The sequence below is a fragment of the Lagopus leucura genome, unplaced genomic scaffold (assembly GCF_019238085.1).
Source record: "Lagopus leucura isolate 7727_CA_CO unplaced genomic scaffold, USGS_WTPT01 Super-Scaffold_100036, whole genome shotgun sequence".
Taxonomy (NCBI): Eukaryota; Metazoa; Chordata; class Aves; order Galliformes; family Phasianidae; genus Lagopus; species Lagopus leucura.
The window spans coordinates 4,321,201-4,341,615 of NW_024962285.1; the positions used below are offsets into that span (position 1 = coordinate 4,321,201).

Below are 20,415 nucleotides of genomic sequence, written 5' to 3' on the forward strand. Positions count from 1 at the left end.
TGGTTATTCTGCTGCTGGAAGCCCAAAATGAAGAGTGACTTCAGTAGTGGGCCAGCCCTGTGCTCTTGGGAGACAGCTCTCTGATAGTGGTCAGATGGTGGCCATGAAGACATTGCAAACCCCAAAATGTGCGAAGAAAGAGAGGAAACCCTCATTCTTCCCAAATTTCACACACACAAAAATATGAATGCGCTGTATAGGCTCCTGCTTCTTTAAAGTCTTGGCCTGAAAGCTGGCTGTGGAGAGGGGAGAACCGCACCTGTCCAGAGTGGCCTCATGTTTTTGCCCCAGATTGAATTTTCCTGACTAAAGCGTGCAGTTCAGCTGTCTTTCAGCCTGCTACGTTCAACTGTTTTCAGCCAGCCTCCATCTGCCCAACGCAGCTCAGCAAGGTCAGAGTGAAGTTACTGGCAAGACAAAAACAACAGACTTCCCAGACTTGAGGAGAGCAAACTGATAACTGGGAAAGGAAGGCAGATTATGAGAAAGGCCTTCAGGCTGCAGATAACAGCATGAGGGACTGTAGGCTTCACGTTGTGCTGAAAAAAGCCCAATCCGCTGCACGCCTGCCCGCTGAAGGATGGGGTTCAGCTTTGTGAAGGGGCTGATGTTCTGCTGAACACACTGGGGGAATGTTTTGGGAGTGAGGATGGGCATGGGGCTCACAGGCTCACAGCTCCCGCGGGGCTGAAGGAGCAGCATCCTTCCCCCTCCCCCCACAAACAGCCTGGAAGCAACACAGGAAGCATGATGGAGAGAGAGTCAGATTTTTATTGTTCCTGAAGAAGGAGCAACTTTAAGTCTCTCCGCAAGGGTTTTCAGTATTTCTTAGTCATAAAAACTGGAAGAATATATATATATATATTTAAATAAAACTTCAAAATAGGCTTGATGAATACATGTCATTATCTGATTCGTTCCTTTCTAGCGAAGTATTCAGTACCTCTTGTATTTCATCTGCCAGCTTCAGCATATCCTCTTCACCTACAAAGGACACCAGAGAGGTCATTGCTGCCGGGGGCTCTGTTAGCTGGGCCATGGGGTGCATGTGATGAGAAGCACCTCCTGCTGGCCCGCATGACTTCCAGAGGACATGCTGGTCCCTTAGGTTGTGGGGCTTAATGGGTTTAATGGCAGAAGGCAAATAAGTCCAGCCCTTGTTCTTGCCGTTTCAGAGTCTCAGGACTGGGGACTGGACCTGGTGTAGGACGGTGGTGGCACAAGAGCATCAGAAGCCCCGTGCTGTGCTGTAAGGACTCTTGCTGCCACCAGCCCCAGCAGGGCAGGTCTCCTGCACGCACTGTGCCTGCGGCTGCCCTTCCCCTCCCCATCACCCTGGAACCAGTGTGATGGTCCCTGACCTGCTCTGGAGTTTGCCCCCTCTTTTCAGAGCACCTGTGCCCTGGACTGGCTCTTGGCAGGGGGGCAGGGAGCACGGTGACCCACCATTGTGGGCAAATAACCCATGTCCCGCTGCCCAGCTGTGGCCCTCTGGTCACTTTCTTTAGTTTCAGACAGAAGAGGACCCGAGGCAGACACTTGTCTGTGAACCAACTTTTGCTGTTCTATGCAGTGTTTCTCATGCTTATCTGTTCTCCCCGGGGAAGTGCATCAGGACACAGCTACCTCTTCCCTGTGCAGAAAAGGCTGCAAAGAAATCTTTAGGACAAGGAGCTCTAAAAGGGACCAGCGGCCACAGACCAGCATGCCAATGACTCTACTCACAGCAGCTGGCTTTCTACTCCTCCCCACAATTCAGAGAGAGGGATCTGTCCCTGCAGCCCCAACCTGCAGCCCTCAGGATCCCATGGGGATGGCAGCTTTCCAGGACTCACCCAGGGGACTCTGGCTCCCCGAGGCCAGTATCCCTTCCAGATCTGCCAGCTGCACACCAGCAAACAGGTCCTGCATGTCTATCTGGGAAGACTCGGCCTGCTGCATCGCCGTGGAGGACACCATCTCAGCTTCCTCCTTCTTCGGGGGCTGAGGGTTTGGCTGTGGTTTTGGCTGTGGTGCGGGCTCCATGACATGCGCACGGCCCTTTCCTCGCCTGGCACCGTGGCTTCTCCTCTGCCGTTTGCTTCTCTCGTGCTCCCTGCAGGGGGATTTCATGTAGCAAAGGGTTAGGTGTCAAGGGCAGCGTGGTCCCTCCTTGCCTGGCACGTGCCCTCTTGCCGAGAGAGCTGTGCCAATCTCTCAGGCTGCAAGTGGCACCCAGTTCACCCCTGCAGAAACTGGAATTCTCTGCATGGGTGGCCAGGCAAGGACGCGGGAGTCTGGCTGCCAATTTTCTCCTACCGCCAACCCATCCCTTACAAAAGCCCCACACGCTCTTTCCTCAAGCACCAGAGCAGCCCTTTAGCAGATAGAGGCCGAGGGCCGCCCGCGCCAGCGAGGACCTCTCCTCACAGGGAGCACGGGGCACCCTGTCGTCATGCGGTGCCTGTGCCTGGTCTCCGGCCACGTGCACAGAGAAAGGATCGCACGGCGTAAGAAAGTTTTACCCCAGAGCCCACTGAATTGAATCCTTCTCCTCGGCTTCTGCCTTTCTCTTCCGGAGCAGCTCCCGGTCTCTCAAGCGGCGCAACATGGTGGAACCTAAAGGACAAACCGAGTGCTAACACCACCTCTCGACCACGGGACCGTAGCCCTCCCTCCTCGTCTGCTGATAGGGCGCTGATGAAAGTGGTCTGAGCCTTTTTATCATGAAGCAGGTCTTTATACAATAGTAAGTAAGGCACTGTACTTACTAAGCAGCATCGGCAGGGAGGATCTGACGGCGTGCCGCACAAATCTGTGCTGTAAATTCTTAGGAATTCCGAGCTGCAGTTTTCTTCCTGCCACTGCAGCCTTTGGGTGACTTGTGTCCAAATGACACACCACAGGGGCCAGCTGAAAACGCAGGACGTGGGCTGTCCTCTGGGGACACCCTGCAATCACTCAGGGTCACGCATCATTCATTAGTGGCTGCAAAATACTTCTGTGAGTTTGCTCCATTAATGCACTTTTCCCCAGGTAGCTGCACTTGCCTAGCGCTGTTCATCCAGACGGGCAGAAAGATGGATCAACAGTGCCTTTCCTGTGCCTACTCAGCTGGTCCCACCTCGAGGGGCTGAGAAAGCTGCGTGCATTTCCTCACCCTTTGCTGGTATTCACGTGAATAATGCCCACAGTTCTCAACCCTCCATTTTTTTTCTTTGGGCTGCAGCCTGTGGAGTCTTTATTAGGACCTGTCTTAGATCAAATAGCATGAGACCATTCCCTTTGGCTAACGCAGGGGCATATTTCTGTGCCCCTTTGCTGGTAGAAGTACCGGTGGGAGTAGCACTTGCCTGGAGCACGGAGGGAGCTTCCCACACATGCACTGAGGAATTCACACGAGCACTAGTTTTCACAGTTTCAACAACTGCCAAATGGGTAAAAGGCAGCCAAACAGACCTGCTCCCTGTGGATGCAATCAGATCCAGCTTCTCCTATGAAAAGTCTCAGCTCATGTTGAAGTGTTAAGTCCAATGAGTGAAGAGTGGTCATTTTGGCATTCTCTTGTCCAGCTGGGAGAGCTGGCAAGGTGAGAAGGACTTTTGAGGCTAACTGGGCACTGCAGCTCCTGCACCCCAGGTGTCTGAGTTAAACATGGGAAAAGCCACAGTCCAGGACAGATTTAAAGACAAAACAAAGCAAAGCAAAACAAAACAAAACAAAAAAACCCCTAAGAGTAGTGGCCAACCCCTACTCAAATTAGATCTGTTCTTCTGATAATAATAATCATGAGAAGTTTTGCTTGGAATGAATCCCTGTAGGTCTCTGTCCCAGTGTTCTCCTGGCGGCAGGGCCAGTATTACCTCAAGTTAATCAGGACCTTGTCCAGGAAAGTGGGGAAAGATCTCACAGCACACCTCTGATCTCTGTGCTCTTTTCACTACGGTCATTTTTTCCTTTCTATCCAGCTGGCGTCTCCTGTCCCTCCCTGTGCTACCGTCCTTTCCATGCCTCCTGCTAGGCAGGTGCCTACCCTCTCGGCTCTGTTTCCTCAGCTTTGGTGGCTCTGTGTGGCACTTTGTTTAAATCTGGGCACAGTGATCCCAATACTATCTAATAATGACAACAGCCACGCCACCAAACGACCATGAATCCAAGAGCAGCCCTACTTTCTGGTGTCGTCTGTCATTTCTCCTGCTCTTTTACTGATGCTTTTTGCATACTAGTTCCAGGAGCCCCCAGTGGAGACATGCAGGAGAAGGCAGATCCCCTCCCTGAAACCTTTCATCCTACCTGGACCCCAGAGAAGAGAAGCACGGATGCAAAAGGCACTGCACAGGCAGTGTGAGGATTTCTCAGCAGTGGCACGGCCAGAGATGGTATTAGTGACAGGCAGGCTCTGAGACAGAACCGCACACGGTCCGTACAGCATGCAGCTGTGCTGGGCAGTGTGTGAAGCAGCATCAGGGCAGGAGGGCTCTGCCAGCAGCAGAGACCACCAGAGGCAGCCTGGGGAAATGGAGCTCCAAGCAGCAGCCGTGGGATCTGCATGCACGCCGCTGCAGGCTGACTGCCGAAGTGCACATCCCTCACGTGTCCCTCTGTGGCAGCCGAGCTAACTTTCTTTCACTTTCAAAATACCTCCTGAGCCATAAAAGCACTTCTCGCTGCATGCAATCTGTCTCCTCCCCAATCCATCCTAAGCAAATTGCTCTGTGCAGCCAGAAAACATCCCTCATTCATTTCTATCCGGACCAACAGAGCGCTCTGGGGCTGCTCCAAAGCTGTGCTGCCTGTTGCAGTCAGCAGGAGGAATCTCTCTGAGACACCTGCATCCAGTGAGAGATTACATAGCAGAGAACACAAGCATACAGAAATGAAATGAAATGAAAAATCCCTCCAAATAAAAGTACACTGAGAGCCTTTTGTCAGTCTGCAAAGCGACAGTGCATTGGAACTGCCCGAGAAACTGAGTGGAGAGATCTTTATAGGTGCCTCTGTGATCTGAAACACGGCTTGGAAAAAGCCGTATGCATTTACTATCAAACACGCATCCCCCATCCCCTAACCACACGCTGGTAACCCCTTCCTAGAAAGCATTAGTGACAAAAAAGACCGTTCTTCCTTCCAATAAAAGTTAGAAGCGCAGCGTTACCTGGCTCAGCGTTCTCCTCGTGGGCTGTGGAGGAAGGCAGAGAAGTGTCGGAATAATCGTGGTCTCTCCCTAAGCTATCCATCGCTCTTTGCAGTTTCAAATAAGAAGCGGCTGATTTCCTTGGGAATGTAATCTCTTACTGGTTCAGCAGAATGAGAGCTTGAAAGAAACGCAGACTGTCCTCCACAAACAACTTATCTGACTAGGCCACCAGCGGGGTAATAATATGCTCCTTATCACAGTTTAAAGGTGTATGAGTGTCTGCCCTCCAGTCCACCTACTGTGTGGACTGCAAAACATGCTGATGTTTCTGTACAACAGTTCCGCTTCAGATAGGAAACCCGTGCTCGCTGCTGCCAAACTGTAGCTCAGATGCCCTTCTTTAGAGCGGAGAGGAGCTGCGTGGCCCAGCCGGATGCTGCATGGCCTCGCCGTCGTTTCCAGAATGAGATGCATGGAGGAGTCATTAGGCACCCAAGACCTGTTCTGGGATCTGGAATGGGATGCAAGCTGTCAGAAAGGTCTTTGCACAGGTCTGTCGCAGTGCTCGTAGGAAGGGACCTCCACCCCTCACAGCAGGCTGCTTGCGGCTCGAGATCATGGCACATTTAGGAGACCCCCAGGGACAGAAGTAGCCAAATCCAGTCAATTCCAAGTGGATGAAGCAATGGTAGAAGAGCTCTACAATGCGTCTACTCCCAAGCTCTCTGGGAATTGCTCACCTGCCAAGGCATGGGTGAACTCAACTGACTTGCCCTGTAGCAGAACAGCTCCTGGGGGTGCCCATAGCCTTTGCTCTCAGCAGTCTTTCTGTAGGTTCCTGACGACTCCAGGCCAAGTTACAAATTTCATGCCTGGGGGGTCTCCTGGGGGGACGTGGTGATCTCTGCTGCCTTCCTGCTTGTCCCCCCGGTTACCACTTCCCCTTGGGGCTTCTCCCCTCTGTCCTTTGCAGATTATGTGGTACCTCTGGAGGGGTGGGGCAAGTTTAAAAGTCCCAAAAGAACCAGCAGGGTGTTGGCAGCACAGCAGATATGGGAAGGCTCTGATATGCGAGGGCTGGCGAGGAGTGTGAGTGGCATCCTGAGATGGGGTGCTTCTGAGTCACTTGTGTGAGTTTCTTGTACCTCAGTCAAAAGTGAAGGCCAGGTGTGCTCTGCTGGTGAGGCTGTGTGATGCTGCTCAACCCCAAGTCACCCTGCCTTGTGCATCCTGAAATTAACGTGTGTGGGGGAGAGGAAAACACACGCCTGGTCACTGTGGACATCACGTCTGGAAGTGCTTGGAAAGAACTGTTCTGGGATCTCTGGGCTGTTGGCAGCTGATATGAAATGTGGGAGAAAGGATGGGCACCTCTGGGTGTTGCAGGGTGCTGAGAGCTCCAGCTGCATGCAGAACAACCAGAGCAAGCTGCCCAGGGCACGCTATGGGTTGACACCCACACAGGGATGCTCTTGGCTGCAGAGGCACAGGGGTCTGCCAGCCTTAATGCTACAGCTCTGACTGCCTGGGCGGTGCAAAACTCAGCTTTTCACCCACATGTCTCCTGGGGAGGAGAAGCAGAAGCACTCAGACACTCCAGAGCCTGCTGAGGTCTGATAAATCTCTCCTGACTCAGCAAAAAATTGCCCTTTTTTGGACACACTGTTCCACCCATTTTCCAGTTAAGAATGCAATGAATTTATAAATATTGTTCATAAGTGAAAGAGCTGCTGTGCTCTCAGGGTCTATAAGAGGTACTAAATAGGATAAATGGGGTTTAACATCTTACTGAGCCTGCGCTTGCATCTCTCAGGACCTAGATCCCTGTGAAGGTTTTGTTCTTGTGCATGAATTGCTGCAAATCCCAAGCAAGTGAACTTGTGATCCTGTGGGAAGGTTTGGCGGTGGATAACAGTGTGGAAATCACAGACCCAGTCTTGAGCTATCTCTGCTTGGGAGTGAGAGTGGCATAGCAGAGGCCTTTTCAGAGCCTGTAGTGCCCTCCTGTCCCCTGCCAGTGCTGCAGCACAGAAGAACTCTGCAGCAGATGTAGCCCAAGGTTTGTCCTTTCTGCTGCAGGTTGAATTTTCTGGTCAGTTTCAGATGAATGAACCAGTGCAGCTGGATGCATCAAGCATGCCAGGCACTGCTTCCCCACATTCCTATCTTGTTTCCTTTGGCCCTGGGCTGCCTTCACCCACACACAACTTCCTTAATGGGATCTGAAGGAGACTTACTAGAGTGCATTGTGAGCCTCACCTCTGTTTTCCCCCCATCTGGCATTGCTACTGCGAGGCAGCAGCCAGAGAATGCCTCTCCCTCCTACAGCCACAGACACAGCCCAGACCCAAAGTTATCCAGAAGATCAGCATGGGCAGCCATGCAGCTGTCACTCTAGCAGCAGTCAGGGAACAGCTTCCAGTTTTGTCCTGCAGAATGGTGATCTGATTTGGGGCAAGTTGGAGCTGAAAGCTTGGTCAAGCCTATTCCCAAGGTGCAGTGCACTCCACCTGCATCTCCCCATGCTCTCTGGCAGTGCAGACCAGACCCTAACGTCTCCTACTCCTTTTAAGGGCTGAAAGGGGAAAATATGCTGCTGGTTGTTCAGGAGAGCCCTAGGGGATAGGTAGGGACCTGCAGAGCTGCAGAAGCAGGCAGTGGGTGAGTGGTGCAGCAACGGAATTGCTGACCAAGCTACATGCAGTTGTGGCCCTCACCCCTGCAGAAGTGGAGAGGGCGCAGAGCAGGGCAGCAGAGGTGTTAAGCCCTCTGGACAGCTGTGAGCAACTAACCAGGCTGGGTGCAAAGCCCATGAAAAGGCAGTGTCAGGGAAACAATGGCAGTCTGCCTCTCCAGAATTCACAACCAGGCACTGAAGGTTGGCAGTAAGGAGATGAATCCAGGCAGAGACAGTTCCTGCTTTCACAGCCACTGTTCTGTCCTTGTAATAGTCACTGATAGCTGGTAGGTTTCAGACAGTAACAAGGCTGGGGACAGGAAAACTTCTAATGACAACAGCTGCCTCCAGACGAAACAATGATTGCAATGCCAAGGCTCTGTCCCTGCCCAATTACGCCTTGTTGCATTCTCCTACAGGTGTTTGCTCTTGCTCACTGCCCTCTGTCTTGGTTCTGGAGACCCCAAGTCAAAAGGATCTCCATGACTGACCAAGTATGATTGTTTTATACTTCTCATTATTATTTTCAGTGGTAGCATTAAATCTATCACCAACGGCTGCGGATCTGGATGTGGGGGAAGAACCATGTAACCAACCAGGCAGGTACAGTGGCCACGACACCGGCACAGGTCCCAGACTGACACTGTGGTGACCGACTTCAGGGAGCTCACTTGACTTTATGATGCAATCAGACCCTTCCCCCAGGTACTACAAATAAGTCATGTGAGTGCAGCAGCAGGACAGAGCAGCTTGATGCCTTGCGGGTGAGCACAGGTTTCACTTAACAGCAGAGCACTTCTCCAAGCAACATGAAGCTTTGCTGAAGCTGATCAGAAATCATAATCAGTCATTCTCTAGGGACATGACAGAGCAGAACTGAATGGACTTTGGGTGGAAAACCTTGCATTAGCCAGATCTCTGCCACTGCGAGCGAAGAGACCCCTTGCATACTCAAGCTGTACAATTTGGGTGCACATATTCCATCAGCAGAGAGGTGGCCAGCAGGGACAGAGAAGTGATTGTCCCCCTCTACTCTGCTCTTGTGAGGCCCCATCTACAGTCCTGGTACAGGAGCTTCCAGTACAAGAAAGGCAGAGCTGTTGGAGAGGGTCAGAGGAGCCACAAAGATGATCAGGGGCTGCAGCACCTCCACAACGAAGACAGGCTGAGGGAGCTGGGCTTGTTCAGCATGGAGAAGAGAAGGCTGCAGGGTGACCTCAGTGCAGCCTGCAGTACCTAAAGGGAGCCTACAGACAGGAGGGGAGTCAGCTCTTGGAAAGGGGAGATAACAGCAGGACAAGGGGAAATGGTTTGAAGTGGAGGGAGGGCAGATGGAGGTTGGGTGTCAGGGGGAAGTTGTGTGCTGTGAGAGTGGTGAGGTGCTGGAACAGCTGCCCAGAGAGGCTGTGATGCCGCGTCCAACCCTGGAGGTGTTCAAGGCCAGGTTGGATGGGGCCCTGGGCAGCCTGGGCTGCTGTGAAATGGGGAGGTTGGTGGCCCTGCATGTGGTGGGTGGGTTGGAGCTTCATCATCCCTGAGGCCCCTTCCAGCCCTGGCCATTCTGTGATTCTGTGATATTTAGTGAAAGGTGATTCACGTCCCAGCTGCTACGGGAAAAAAGACCAAAAAAAAGATCAGAGGGAGCCCACAGACAGCTGATGCATGCTGACCATTAGCCAGCTTGGACCAAACCCCACTGTAGCACCAAGAGTTGCCCAAGCAATCTAGGAAGCAATCTAGGCATGATGCTGAGCAACTTGGAGGCAAATTCTGTTCCCCAAGAGCACCTAGGGAGATCAGGTCTGTTTTGAGAAAACTCCCCCAGAGATTCAGGCTCTCTGGAATTCAGGATCTCCACTCTGTACTTCTAGTGCTCCTGTGGCTTATCTGGGCTGATTTCTTTATGGGGCAGTCTCACATGAAAAGCTGAATGATACAAGAAGCGTGATGTTGCTGTTTTCCACTAGCACCAGCTCTGGATGTGAAGGTGGTTTCTAGGGAGCTGAAGAGAAGGCCATCAGCTCCCGCATTGGAGAAACTGTACCTTTGCTAAATTGCCTCCTTCAGAAAAGCTGTGTTTGTACAGCACCTCCTTCACCAGGATCTCTGTTATGTGTGTTTCTTACTGCTCCCACATTGCTCCCAGGAACACGAGAGAAATGTACAGTGCACAATGTGCAGGGCCTAGTTTGTGATATAGATTGGAAATGAATGTTTTGACTGCACTTTTTTAGTAGTTCTTCATGGAAACAGGCTTGTGCTGTTTTCCCTCAGCCCGGCACAAAATAATGCTGTTGAAATAAGATTGTGTATGCAATTTTATTATTTACTGTCACTGATTGAAATGTCTGATGCACGCAGAGCATACAGCACCAATTAATCACCTATTTGCGGGCTCAGGAAGGCCACCAGGAGGCTCAGATATCTTGACACTCCCCGTCATTCAAAATCCGGATATCTTGCCTGGTTTTCCTAGGATAATGTAGAAAAACAGAGTAAAGAACTAGGGAAAAAAAAAAAAAAAAGTGTTCCCTGACTCACCCTTGGCCACATCTGGCCCATGGAACGGAGCTGACCTTTCTGAAACTGCTTGCTCACTGTCCCATTGAAAAGAGATGCAGCTGCCTGCAGAGGTCTCTTCCCTGCGTATGGTGCAGGTCCCACCATTGCTAGAGACGATTTCATCCCAGCTGGTTTGCAGTGTGAGCACTGAAGCTTTGCCCAAGCCCTCTCCACCCCCGAGGATGAAGACCCCTCCCTCCCTGTTCACCTGTCCCCTGTGTCTCATCTGAACCTTTCTGGGACTTTGTGGCTGTTGCCCTGTGTAGTATCAGCAGCTGCAACATGACTCCGTGCGTTCCCTTTGTGGCCATAGGCTGCACTGGATCCCCTTGACCTCCCACTCCAAGAGCCACCAGAATTTGGACGTAGCTCCTCCACAGCTCCTCACAGGTCCAGGCCTGTGGCCATTTGCAGACCCTCTGCAGTTTCCCCAGGTCCCAGGAGACCGATATCCCAATGGCATGCAGCAGCCTCAGTGCCCAGCACCCTGCAGCAGTGGCAGCATCTTCCTGTGCAATCTGGTTGTCCCTCCCTGCAGCCTGTGTTCTTGGAAATGCAAGCACCTGTTGATCTGCATTCAGCCTGATCTTCGCTCAGCCCATCATTTCCCAGCCTGCACAGAATTACAGGGTGGTCCTGTCCCAAAGCAACCCTCTGCTTTTCCCTTCTGAACATCGTGATGCCCCTGTTGCCCTACTCCTCAGACTTATGGTGGTTCCTTTGTGGACCAAAGGAACCATGATGCGCATAACTGGGCATCTGCACTGACAGAGCTCTCTTGGGAGGATTTACTGGTGCTATGTGCCTGTCCAGGCTATCCACCTAGTGCACCTTTCTAAACATCTGCATCCAAATCTTCCTTCTCCGGCTTGAGAAAAACATGGGCACATTAGACTGGGTCCAGAGGAGGGCTACAACTAGGATCAGAGGGCTGGAGTACCCATCTTATGAAGATACTGGGAGAACTGGGCTTGTTCAGCCTGCAGTAGGCTCTGGAAGACTTTACAGTGGTCTTCCAGTACATAAAGGAGGCCTGTAGAGAGACTTCATCGGGTCACACTATTGTGACCAAGACAAGGGGTGAAGGTTTTAAACTATAAGAGGGGAGATTTAGGTTAGATGTTAGGAATTAATTTTTCACTCAGAGGGACGTGAGGCACTGGAGCAGCTGCGCAGAGTAGCTGTGGATGCCCCATTCCCTGAGGTATTTAAGACCAGGGGCTTTGAGCAACCTTGTCTAGATGCAGACATCCCTGACCTAGGCAGGTGGTTAGAACTGGATGATCTTTAAGGTCCCTACCAACCCAAACTCCTCTATGGTTCTGTGATTATTCATTCACAGGCAGTACAGACTGGGGACCTTCTCTCACCCTCTGCAGAGCACCTGGTTTGTTGCCAGTTTTTTCTTATGTTGGAAGGTCGTCTGGCTGTGACTCTTGACCCCACATTTTGGGGGGTGTACCACCCTATAGTGCATGATCCAGCAAGCTGCTCCGATGGATAAATATCGCTCTCTCCTGTGGGATCAGTACTCTGCCAACACAGTGAGTGAATACTAAGTTTGCAGCTGCACTGTCCCTAAACACAGTGCCAAGGAAGGGGCTGGCACCTGCAAAGGCTAGGGGCATTCGCATGCCTGTTCTTGGGCACTACCATCATGGGGAGGTGAAGCTGAGGGCTGCAGAGCCAGGTTCAGAGGATGCCAAAAGCCTTCCTCCACCTCGCAGTTAGGATCTTGTGTCCTTCCCGTGGGCTGTGGTTTTCCCACGGTGTTTGACAAGCACCTGCATTTAGACAGCTAAAATTAGACCCCTGGAGGCCAGTGCCCAGGTGTGAGCTTACATTTTCTGCACACAGAGCAAGCACTCATTGGCATAGGTGTTCCCATCGCTCCCACAGATGGGCAAGTGCAGCAGGGGGCAGGCCTGCAGCTCAGCCATCTCTCCACACCTCGGCTGGAAAGGAGAAACCGCAGTGAGTGCTTCAGAGCAGGCAGCTCCCACCCTCCTCCCACGGCGCTAGGGCAGCAGCAAGCGTGGCTGGAGCTGGCTGCACAGCAGCTCTGGGGATCCCAGTGCCCCTTAGGGCAGGCTCACAGAGCAGGGGGAGGCAGCGTGCCTCAAGGTGGGACTCGCTGCCCGGGGTCAGTACTGGGCTGAGACTGCTGAGACCCACAAAGCTGGGGCAGTTTCTGGGAATAGCCTTTCCCCCAGTCACGCCAGGCATTGAGGCAGCCCAATAGGATCTGAAGCCACTAACAAGAGCAAATGGAAATCTCTTACCCTTCTCAGGCCGTTCTCCTCTTCCAGCTCTGCCCCTGAAACAGAGCAGAGATCCAAGAGTTCAGCAGGGGGGGAATTAAGTGACAACTGCCTTTCCAGAGAGAGCTGGTGGCAGGAGCGTGAGGTAGTGACAGAGGGACAGAGGTGGGAATGCCTGTACCTGTCTCTGAGCCCCTTCCCATAGCCCTGTCTCCTGGACTCTGAACCAGGAGCTCCACTGAGCATCAAATGCATCACTGGCACACCCCAGGAAGTGTGGGATGTGTGTGCTCCTGTCCTTCTCTGCACCCCACTGTGCTGCTGCTGTGCTGCCTTGCCTCCCTCACCTCTTCTCCACATAACAGAGATCCTGTGTCTTTCTGCCCCCCTTTGCACTCTCAGTCCCTCCACACCTCCCAGCCCACCACCGCAGAGCAGACTTACCACTGGCAGAAACAAAGGCTACCAGCATCAGCGCCAGCACCAGCAGCTCCTTTGTGGGCATGGCTGGCATGGGTGCATGCATTCGTGCACCTCACTCCGCTCACAGCAGCCTTTATAGCAGAAGGCAGCAGCTAATCTTGGCGCTGGGAAAAGCAGCATTTTGAGCACTTTGACGTGCGTTGGGAACAGACAGCCTGTGCACCCAGAGGTGAATGACAGCCTGCCAACTCCAGGTGCAGGCAATAGAGGCTGCTATAAAATCCCTTTGGCCCACAGCGCAGGCTGAGTAATGCTGCTCTCCTCTCCAAACCAGCCAGCCTCCCACTGTGCACATTACCCCCAAGACGACCCTCCAGCTTCATAGCTGCCATTCCTCATTTCGTGGTGACAGTGACAGAACACAAGGGAACAGCACAGAGCTGCATCAGAAGAGGTCAGGTGGGGGTGAGATAAAGGCTGTGCCTTAGAGGGCAGCGCTGCTGGGGCTCAAGGAGAGTTTGGGCAATGCCCCCAGACACAGGGTTTGGGCTTTGGGTGGTCCTGCGTGAAGCCAGGAGTTGGACTCCATGATCCTTGCAGGTCTCTTACAAGCTTGGGATATTCTATGGTTCTGTGATTCCTACATCATGTGGATCTCTATTTTAGATTGGGATACTTCATGTGCAAAATGCAAAAGTTGGGGCTGATCTGGGAGGCTGTGCCACTGGGGGACTTTTCAGCAAGGACCTCCATTCCACAAGACCTTGCTTTTTCACCTTTGAGAAAAATGTCCAACATCAGTCTTTCCATGTGAGCATCCTTGCTGCCCCTTAGAAAACAATTTACCACATCCACCAACACTTTCCTTGATGGAATCAAGATCAAAGGCTGAAGGGTGAAGGATGGAAAAGAGAATCGCTGGACAGAAAGTCAGCATCATAGCTGAAAAGTAGTTTTGACTAGAACTCCTTTGGGACAGATATGGCAAGATTAAGTCTAGGCCAGAAGGGAGAGGGCGTCTCCTTCACCTTGGTAGTGGGTAGGAGGTACTCTTTGTGCAAAGGGCCAACACAAACCTACAGAAAACTGCCTGGAAGATCTGCAGACACGTGCAGCGTACACATGGGCACTTGCTGAAAAGACAGACACATCACATTCAGGACCTTTCTTCCCCACAGTCTTACCTGAGTCTTAGCGTGGTTCTTGCCAGCCCTGGACAGCAGAGATGAGCAGGAGTATCTCAGCAAGCCCTCGTGGTCAGACAGGCATGGCTGAGCATGGACTGGCAGGAGCTTTGGGATTCCCCTTTCAGAACACACCTCTGCTCTGCTTAGATGGCTGTGTACATGGATTACATTCCCTGTTGACACAGTTCAGTAACGTTTGACGCTTACTATTATTCTGCTTTGAAAATCCTACAGGTAAAGTAAATATTTAACTGCACTAGCAGTTGTTCCCAAGGAACAGGAGTGCTGGTGGGGTGGCTTAGTCTGGTAAAGGGAGATCTGCCAGCAGCCTACAACTAAAGGAAGGAGACTAAGGAACTAAGTTGGTGGAACCAAGGTCCTCTTGGTTGCTGGAGATGGCACAGTGAAAGCCACAGGCACAAAGTCCTGAGCAGAGAAGTTCACGCAGGGTGTCAGGAACCAGCCTTCCGCAGGAGGGTGAGCAACCTGACCAGCAGGAAGACGGGGAATCTCCATCCTCGATGGGTCATGCACAAAGCAATGGGCATTGTGACAAGCAGTGGAGACAGCCCTGACGTGTGCGAGGCCCCAGGGCATCCTTCCGCCAGCACACATGGTCTCATGAAGCCAGAAGCTCTCACATTCTGGCACGTGATGATTAATCTCCTTACACCCCGGCTGGGCAACCTGTTCCCAACCAGCTCTCAACTAGAGGACGACTCAGTGTCCTACGAGCTGCTCCCACCCGGCAAAGCCCTGCAGAAGAGCTGTCAGGGGCCTTCATGGTCTTCTCCAAGGTGTTCAGTGGCAAAAAAACGGCTAGACTTTGACCCCAAGGCCTCTGTCAGCCTCCCTGCCTGTGCGCTGCGTTGCCTGTCCCGAGCTTGGCCTGGTTCCTGGAGTTGCACCATGAGCAGTGCAGGAACCGTGCAGCTCAGATGTGCTGCTGTCTCTGCCTCACCCTCCTCATGGCATAGGCGTCCACATCCCTTCTGTGCCAGCAGCAGCAGGTTCTGCAGCGCCATTGGCCAACATGAGGCTTGATCTTTCTGCACCCAGTTTCTCAGCAGTGTTCAGATGCTGTGATCTTCACAGAGTGAGCTAAATGACACCTAGCGGTGTGACAAAGGGGAAACCACCATCACAGGCTCTCAGAGGAAACCACCTCTCAGAGGCCTCTCACTCCTCTTTCAATTTTGCTTTCAAGTGCAGGCTTGAAGCCTCTGACAAAAGTCCCAGCAACCATCCCCTCGAGTTAGAGAGGGGAAGTCCTTCCTTAGGTGGCCAGGAGGTTCCCATTGGTTGCACAGCCCAGCACTGGCTGCACAGCTCCATCTACAGAGACAATCATGCATTTAAGCCTCCTCCTCCACGTTGCAGGTATTTCTGTGCAATCCCCTCCTGCTGTCCCCAGCTTTGTCGCAGGCATCAGTCGTGGTCCTGTGACTCATATCACACTTGCACTTCCTGGGGGACCACAGTGCAGCTTGCAGACCTTCCATCTTGTGGGGAATGGGTGGCTGAGCCATACTGCATCCTGTCAGTCTTGCTCCACTTCTGCACAGCGGCCTTATCAGCAGCGTGGCCTTGATCCCGTCACCAGTGTTGTCACCGCTCTGCCCAGCACCTTCAGTTCCTTTGTTATCTGTTGCCTTCATACCTGCTCTCACATTCTGCTCTGCCTCACTCGCAGGATTTTAAATCCTGTCCTGCTGCTCCCCCTGGTGCTCTTGCAAATTTACCCTCAGCAAATGCTGGGGACCCACCAGGACTGAGGGCTGCCCTGTTCCTGCAACCCATGAGGGGTACAGAGCACATGCCCCCATCACACCAGAAAGAAAGTTAGAAAGGAAAAAAAGAGCACTTCATCTTCACCTTCACAGTCACCTTCATCTTTAGGATTCCCACTGGAGCTGGCTATGCACTGGACATCAGAGGCACAGGAGCCGGGGAGAGGCAGGCTGGGGACAGCATCCATTGCTGAACCTTTTCCTCTGCTTTGACTGCTCACCAGAATCACCACAGCTGGTCAGAAGTGGCTGTGGCTTCACACCCAAGCTGCTCTTGGTCCCGCTTCCCTGGGATACCTCTGTGGCAAGGAACAACTGGCCAAGGAGGTCAGATTTGCCCAGGGGATTTGCAGCTTTCCTGCGGTTCCTTAGCAGCTCAGAGGTGATGCTGGCCTTGCTTTTCCCATGGTCCCACAAGAGTGATGTATGTCCAAATCCTTGGGTATGTACTCACAAACACCCAGGGGCAGCCACCTCACATGGCATCAGACAGAAGAGCATTGTCATCACAATGAAAGCCGTTCTGTTTCTCCAGTCTTTCCTGCAGCTTTTGGTTTCTGTTTCTCTTAAAAGGTGAAGAGTGAACTTTGTTGTTTGCAGTCAGTTGTGCTGAGACAGCAACATTCTCAGTTGATTCCTGTCTTTTTTTTTATTACTGTCTTTGCACTACAGACATCTACATCCATACTGATGGATCAGAGCAGTACTGTAAGCACTGCAAACAGCTTATTTTTGAGGATCCGGATGCTAATGCAACATTTCTCCTTTGTGAAAAATGCGTGGCAAAATGAAGTCAACAGTAGCACCAAACCACATCCCATTTTATGCTCCAGAAAATAAGCCACTCAATGGCGTGGTCAGGCCCTGGCACCTCTGGACAATGCTCTCTGCTCTCAGCCACAGGAGCTAATGTAGTGGATAAACAAGAAATACACTAGTGAAAATGACAAGTATTCTTGTAATGAATTTATATTTGGACTGCTGTAACATGCAATTGGAGCTGTATGCTATAGGAAGTACTGCAGCAGCAGCCATCCAAAACAGAAGACAAGCTTGACAAGGAGCTGTGCAACACCTACCTAACCCGGGCTGGATTTGCAGCCAGGCTTTCACGAGCCCTGTTAAATGTATTTTGGTTGCACCAGACTCAGTCATGGTGCCTGATTCTACAAACATCCCGGATAAAGGAACTATCCAGGTTAATAATGCAGTAGACTGCTATTAATGAACGATGAGTGACAAGACAGGTCTTGGTTTGACTCTTTTGGGCTTCCCGCAAAGGACAGCTGGATGTTGCTTTTCACACCTCTGCATCTTGTCCCTTTGCTGTCTGCCTGCCTCGCCTGATGCCTGTCCCACAGCTCAGCTCAACTCTTCCCAGCCTCCTCCCAGCCCTGCAGCAGAGCAGCTCTGCAGCCCACACAGCTGCAGCAGTGAGGAGTGGGGTCGCAGCGCCAGGGCTCCATGCTGCTGTCCTAGAGGTGCACCCGGGCATGCTCTGCTCTGCCCTGCCCTGGGGAAACATGGAAGCACACAGGAAGGTGCCTGTGTTTTAAATCCAACCATCAACCTGACCTACTGAATCCCATCACTGAACTGCCTGCAATCGCCCTCTCTGGCGCCTGTCCTCCTCCTCCTCCTCATAATTTGCTGCCTGACTGCAAACCTCCTTCAATCAACTTTCACTCAGCGCCATCGTAGTGGCTTGCTTCAGCACTCAGTTTGGATATTTATGATGCCATCCAACTGCCAATTTTGATTAAAATCAAACTTAGAAGTCATTAGGCATGGTGGACTTGCAGATGTGCTCATGTGCAGCACGACACTGTAGCTACACAGCAGTTATTTGTAAAGGGAAATAAGGCTAAAAATTACCTTGAGCACCATCACTCCAGTGAAGCTGGGGAGCCGGAAGCTGATTTGGTGATGTGGCAAAGCGAGAGCTCTGAGGACTTTTATTACGCTGTGCTGGTGTAGAGAGAGCCACAGTCAGCAGCTGGAGAGGGCAGAAGTGCAGGAGCACCTAAGGGTGTGTATGCATGCACACATTTTTTCCCATAAATAATGCATTTCTGTTTCCTTATTCTCTGTTTTCTAGAACATCTTATCTCTGTGCTAAAAAAGAAGGTGTGCCATTACGTACTTACCTGTATATACTCATATTTACTCATGTGCTCACAAGGACACACCTGAATTATGCATAATAGAATTGATTCAGGCTGTTACAGAGTACTTTTACATCTTTAACCCTTGCCTTGCTTCCAAAGCCATGTTCAGCAAAGGCAAGACAGTTGTCTTGTGGAAAAGATAGCAGTGATATAGGCTACTGCAGCACAAATATGTGGAATTACATATTAGACACTTCCCAACTTTGTGACATCAGTTCCCAGCAGCATGCTGTGACTTCTTTTCCTTTGCTTGCTAAACTTAAGGCATGACGTATTTAAAGCATTATGGGAAATTAAACCAACTCTGCCTTGAATCACAGTTGAGGTCATTGCACCTCAGGAAGATTCCCTGCAATTACCCATGTCAAATAGGAAAGAAACAAAAGACACATTTTACTAGCAGGCATCTGGTATCTCCTGATAGCAGTGGAGTGTGGAAACTCTAGACTGACCTGCAAGTGCTGAAAAATGGTTTCTCTGCTCATTTATGTTGCCAGAGCTGCCTTCTGCTGATCAATCCATGAGAGATGTCCAGAGGGTCTGCAGGCTTTGAAAGCCTGGCTTGCTCACTTGAGAAGGTGCTTAGTTGAATGATGGCTGAGAACATCAGCAGTGACAGCACTAGTGTATTAGGCAGCTGCCTCATCATCTTGGTGCTGACAACACCAGGTTCAACCAAACCATATGGTAATTATCGGGCTGGCTTCCAGAAGGTATCAGAAAGAAATGTGTAAGAAAAGAGAAAATAGAGGAGGCAGGAGCCTGTGGTCATGCACCTCTACTGTTTCTCCTTGAGCCTCTTGCGGCACAGGTGCAGAGGCACTTTCAAGCAGTGACTGGGAGCCACTCGGGAAGATCAAGGAGATAGAATCACAGAATCACAGAATGGCCAGAGCTGGAAGGACCTCAAGGATCACAAATCTCCAACCCCCCGCCACAGGCAGGGCCACCAACCTCCACATTTCATAGCAACCCAGGCTGCCCAGGGCCCCATCCAACCTGGCCTTGAACACCTCCGGGGATGGACGGGGCATCACCTCCTCTCTGGGCAGCTGTTCCAGCACCTCACCACTCTCACAGCACACAACTTCCCCCTGACACCCAACCTCCATCTGCCCTCCCTCAACTTCAAACCATTTCCCCTTGTCCCGCTGTTATCTCCCCTTTCCAAGAGCTGACTCCCCTCCTGTTTGTAGGCTCCCTTTAGGTCCTGAAGGCTGCAATGAGGTCACCCCGCAGCCTCCTTTTCTCCATGCTGAACGAGCCCAGCTCCCTCAGCCTGTCTTCAGCTCGAGCCCCCTCATCATCTTTGTGGCTCCTCTGGACCCTCTCCAACAGCTCCCTGTCTTTCTTGTACTGGGGGCTCCAGCCCTGGACGCAGTGCTGCAGATGGGGCCTCACAAGAGCAGATTAGAGGGGATGATCACCTCCCTGTCCCTGCTGGCCGCTCCTCTTCTGATGGAGCCCAGGACACCATTTGCCTTCTGAGCCACAAGGGCACACTGCTGGCTCACATTCTGTGTTTCATCCATCAAGACCCCCAGGTTTTTCTCTGCAGGGCTGCTCTCAAGCACTGCTCCTTCCAGTCTGTATGGATGCCTGGGATTCCGTCGGTGCAAAACTCTGCCCTTTGCTGTGTTGAACCTCATCAGGTTCACCTGTTCCCACTTTTCCAGGCTCTCGAGGTCCCTCTGAATGGCCTCCCTTCCTTCAGCCGTGTCGACCACACCACTCAGCTTGGTGTCGTCAGCAAATTGCTGAGGGTGCACTCGATTCCGCCATCACTGTCATTGATAAAGATGCTACAGAGCACCGGTCCCAAGACAGAGCCCTGGGGGATGCCACTCATTACTGGCCTCCACCTGGACACAGAGCCATGGATCACCACCCTCTGTCTGCGGCCCTTCAACCAGTTTCTTATCCATCGAGTGATCCAGCCATCCAATCCACATCCCTCCAATTTGGAGATAAGGATGTGGAGGGGGACCGTGTCAAAGGCCTGATGCCGAGATCTAATCTCCTTGTTGTGCCAGATAAACGTAACTCCTCTGTCCCAAGCAAGTTGGACTGTACTGATTCCAGACTGCTCCTGGAGATGGCACACCACTTCATGTTTTACAGACGGGTGCAGCCTCCACAATGACTCACTGAGGCAGCAGGCGTTCTCTTCCTATTTTGCTTCTGTCAGCACAGCATCACTGAGATCACGTCCTGCTGCTTTTCATAGAATC

At 51.9% G+C, this 20,415-nt stretch overlaps 2 protein-coding genes across 2 annotated transcripts; both read right to left on the reverse strand.

Moving 5' to 3' along the window:
- Positions 1–796: 796 nt before the first annotated feature.
- On the reverse strand, positions 797–6,084 carry HEMGN (hemogen). The gene is made up of 5 exons (XM_042882870.1): positions 5,857–6,084; positions 5,135–5,627; positions 2,505–2,598; positions 1,836–2,095; positions 797–984 (listed from the first exon to the last, which is right to left on the reverse strand). Exons 2-5 carry the CDS (start codon positions 5,214–5,216, stop codon positions 878–880), a joined length of 543 nt encoding a protein of 180 aa, XP_042738804.1. The 5' UTR covers positions 5,217–5,627; positions 5,857–6,084; the 3' UTR covers positions 797–877.
- Positions 6,085–10,098: 4,014 nt separating this feature from the next.
- Positions 10,099–13,658, reverse strand: LOC122186338 (chymotrypsin inhibitor-like). The gene is made up of 4 exons (XM_042882900.1): positions 13,061–13,658; positions 12,638–12,672; positions 12,198–12,310; positions 10,099–10,265 (listed from the first exon to the last, which is right to left on the reverse strand). Exons 1-4 carry the CDS (start codon positions 13,140–13,142, stop codon positions 10,211–10,213), a joined length of 285 nt encoding a protein of 94 aa, XP_042738834.1. The 5' UTR covers positions 13,143–13,658; the 3' UTR covers positions 10,099–10,210.
- Positions 13,659–20,415: the final 6,757 nt, after the last annotated feature.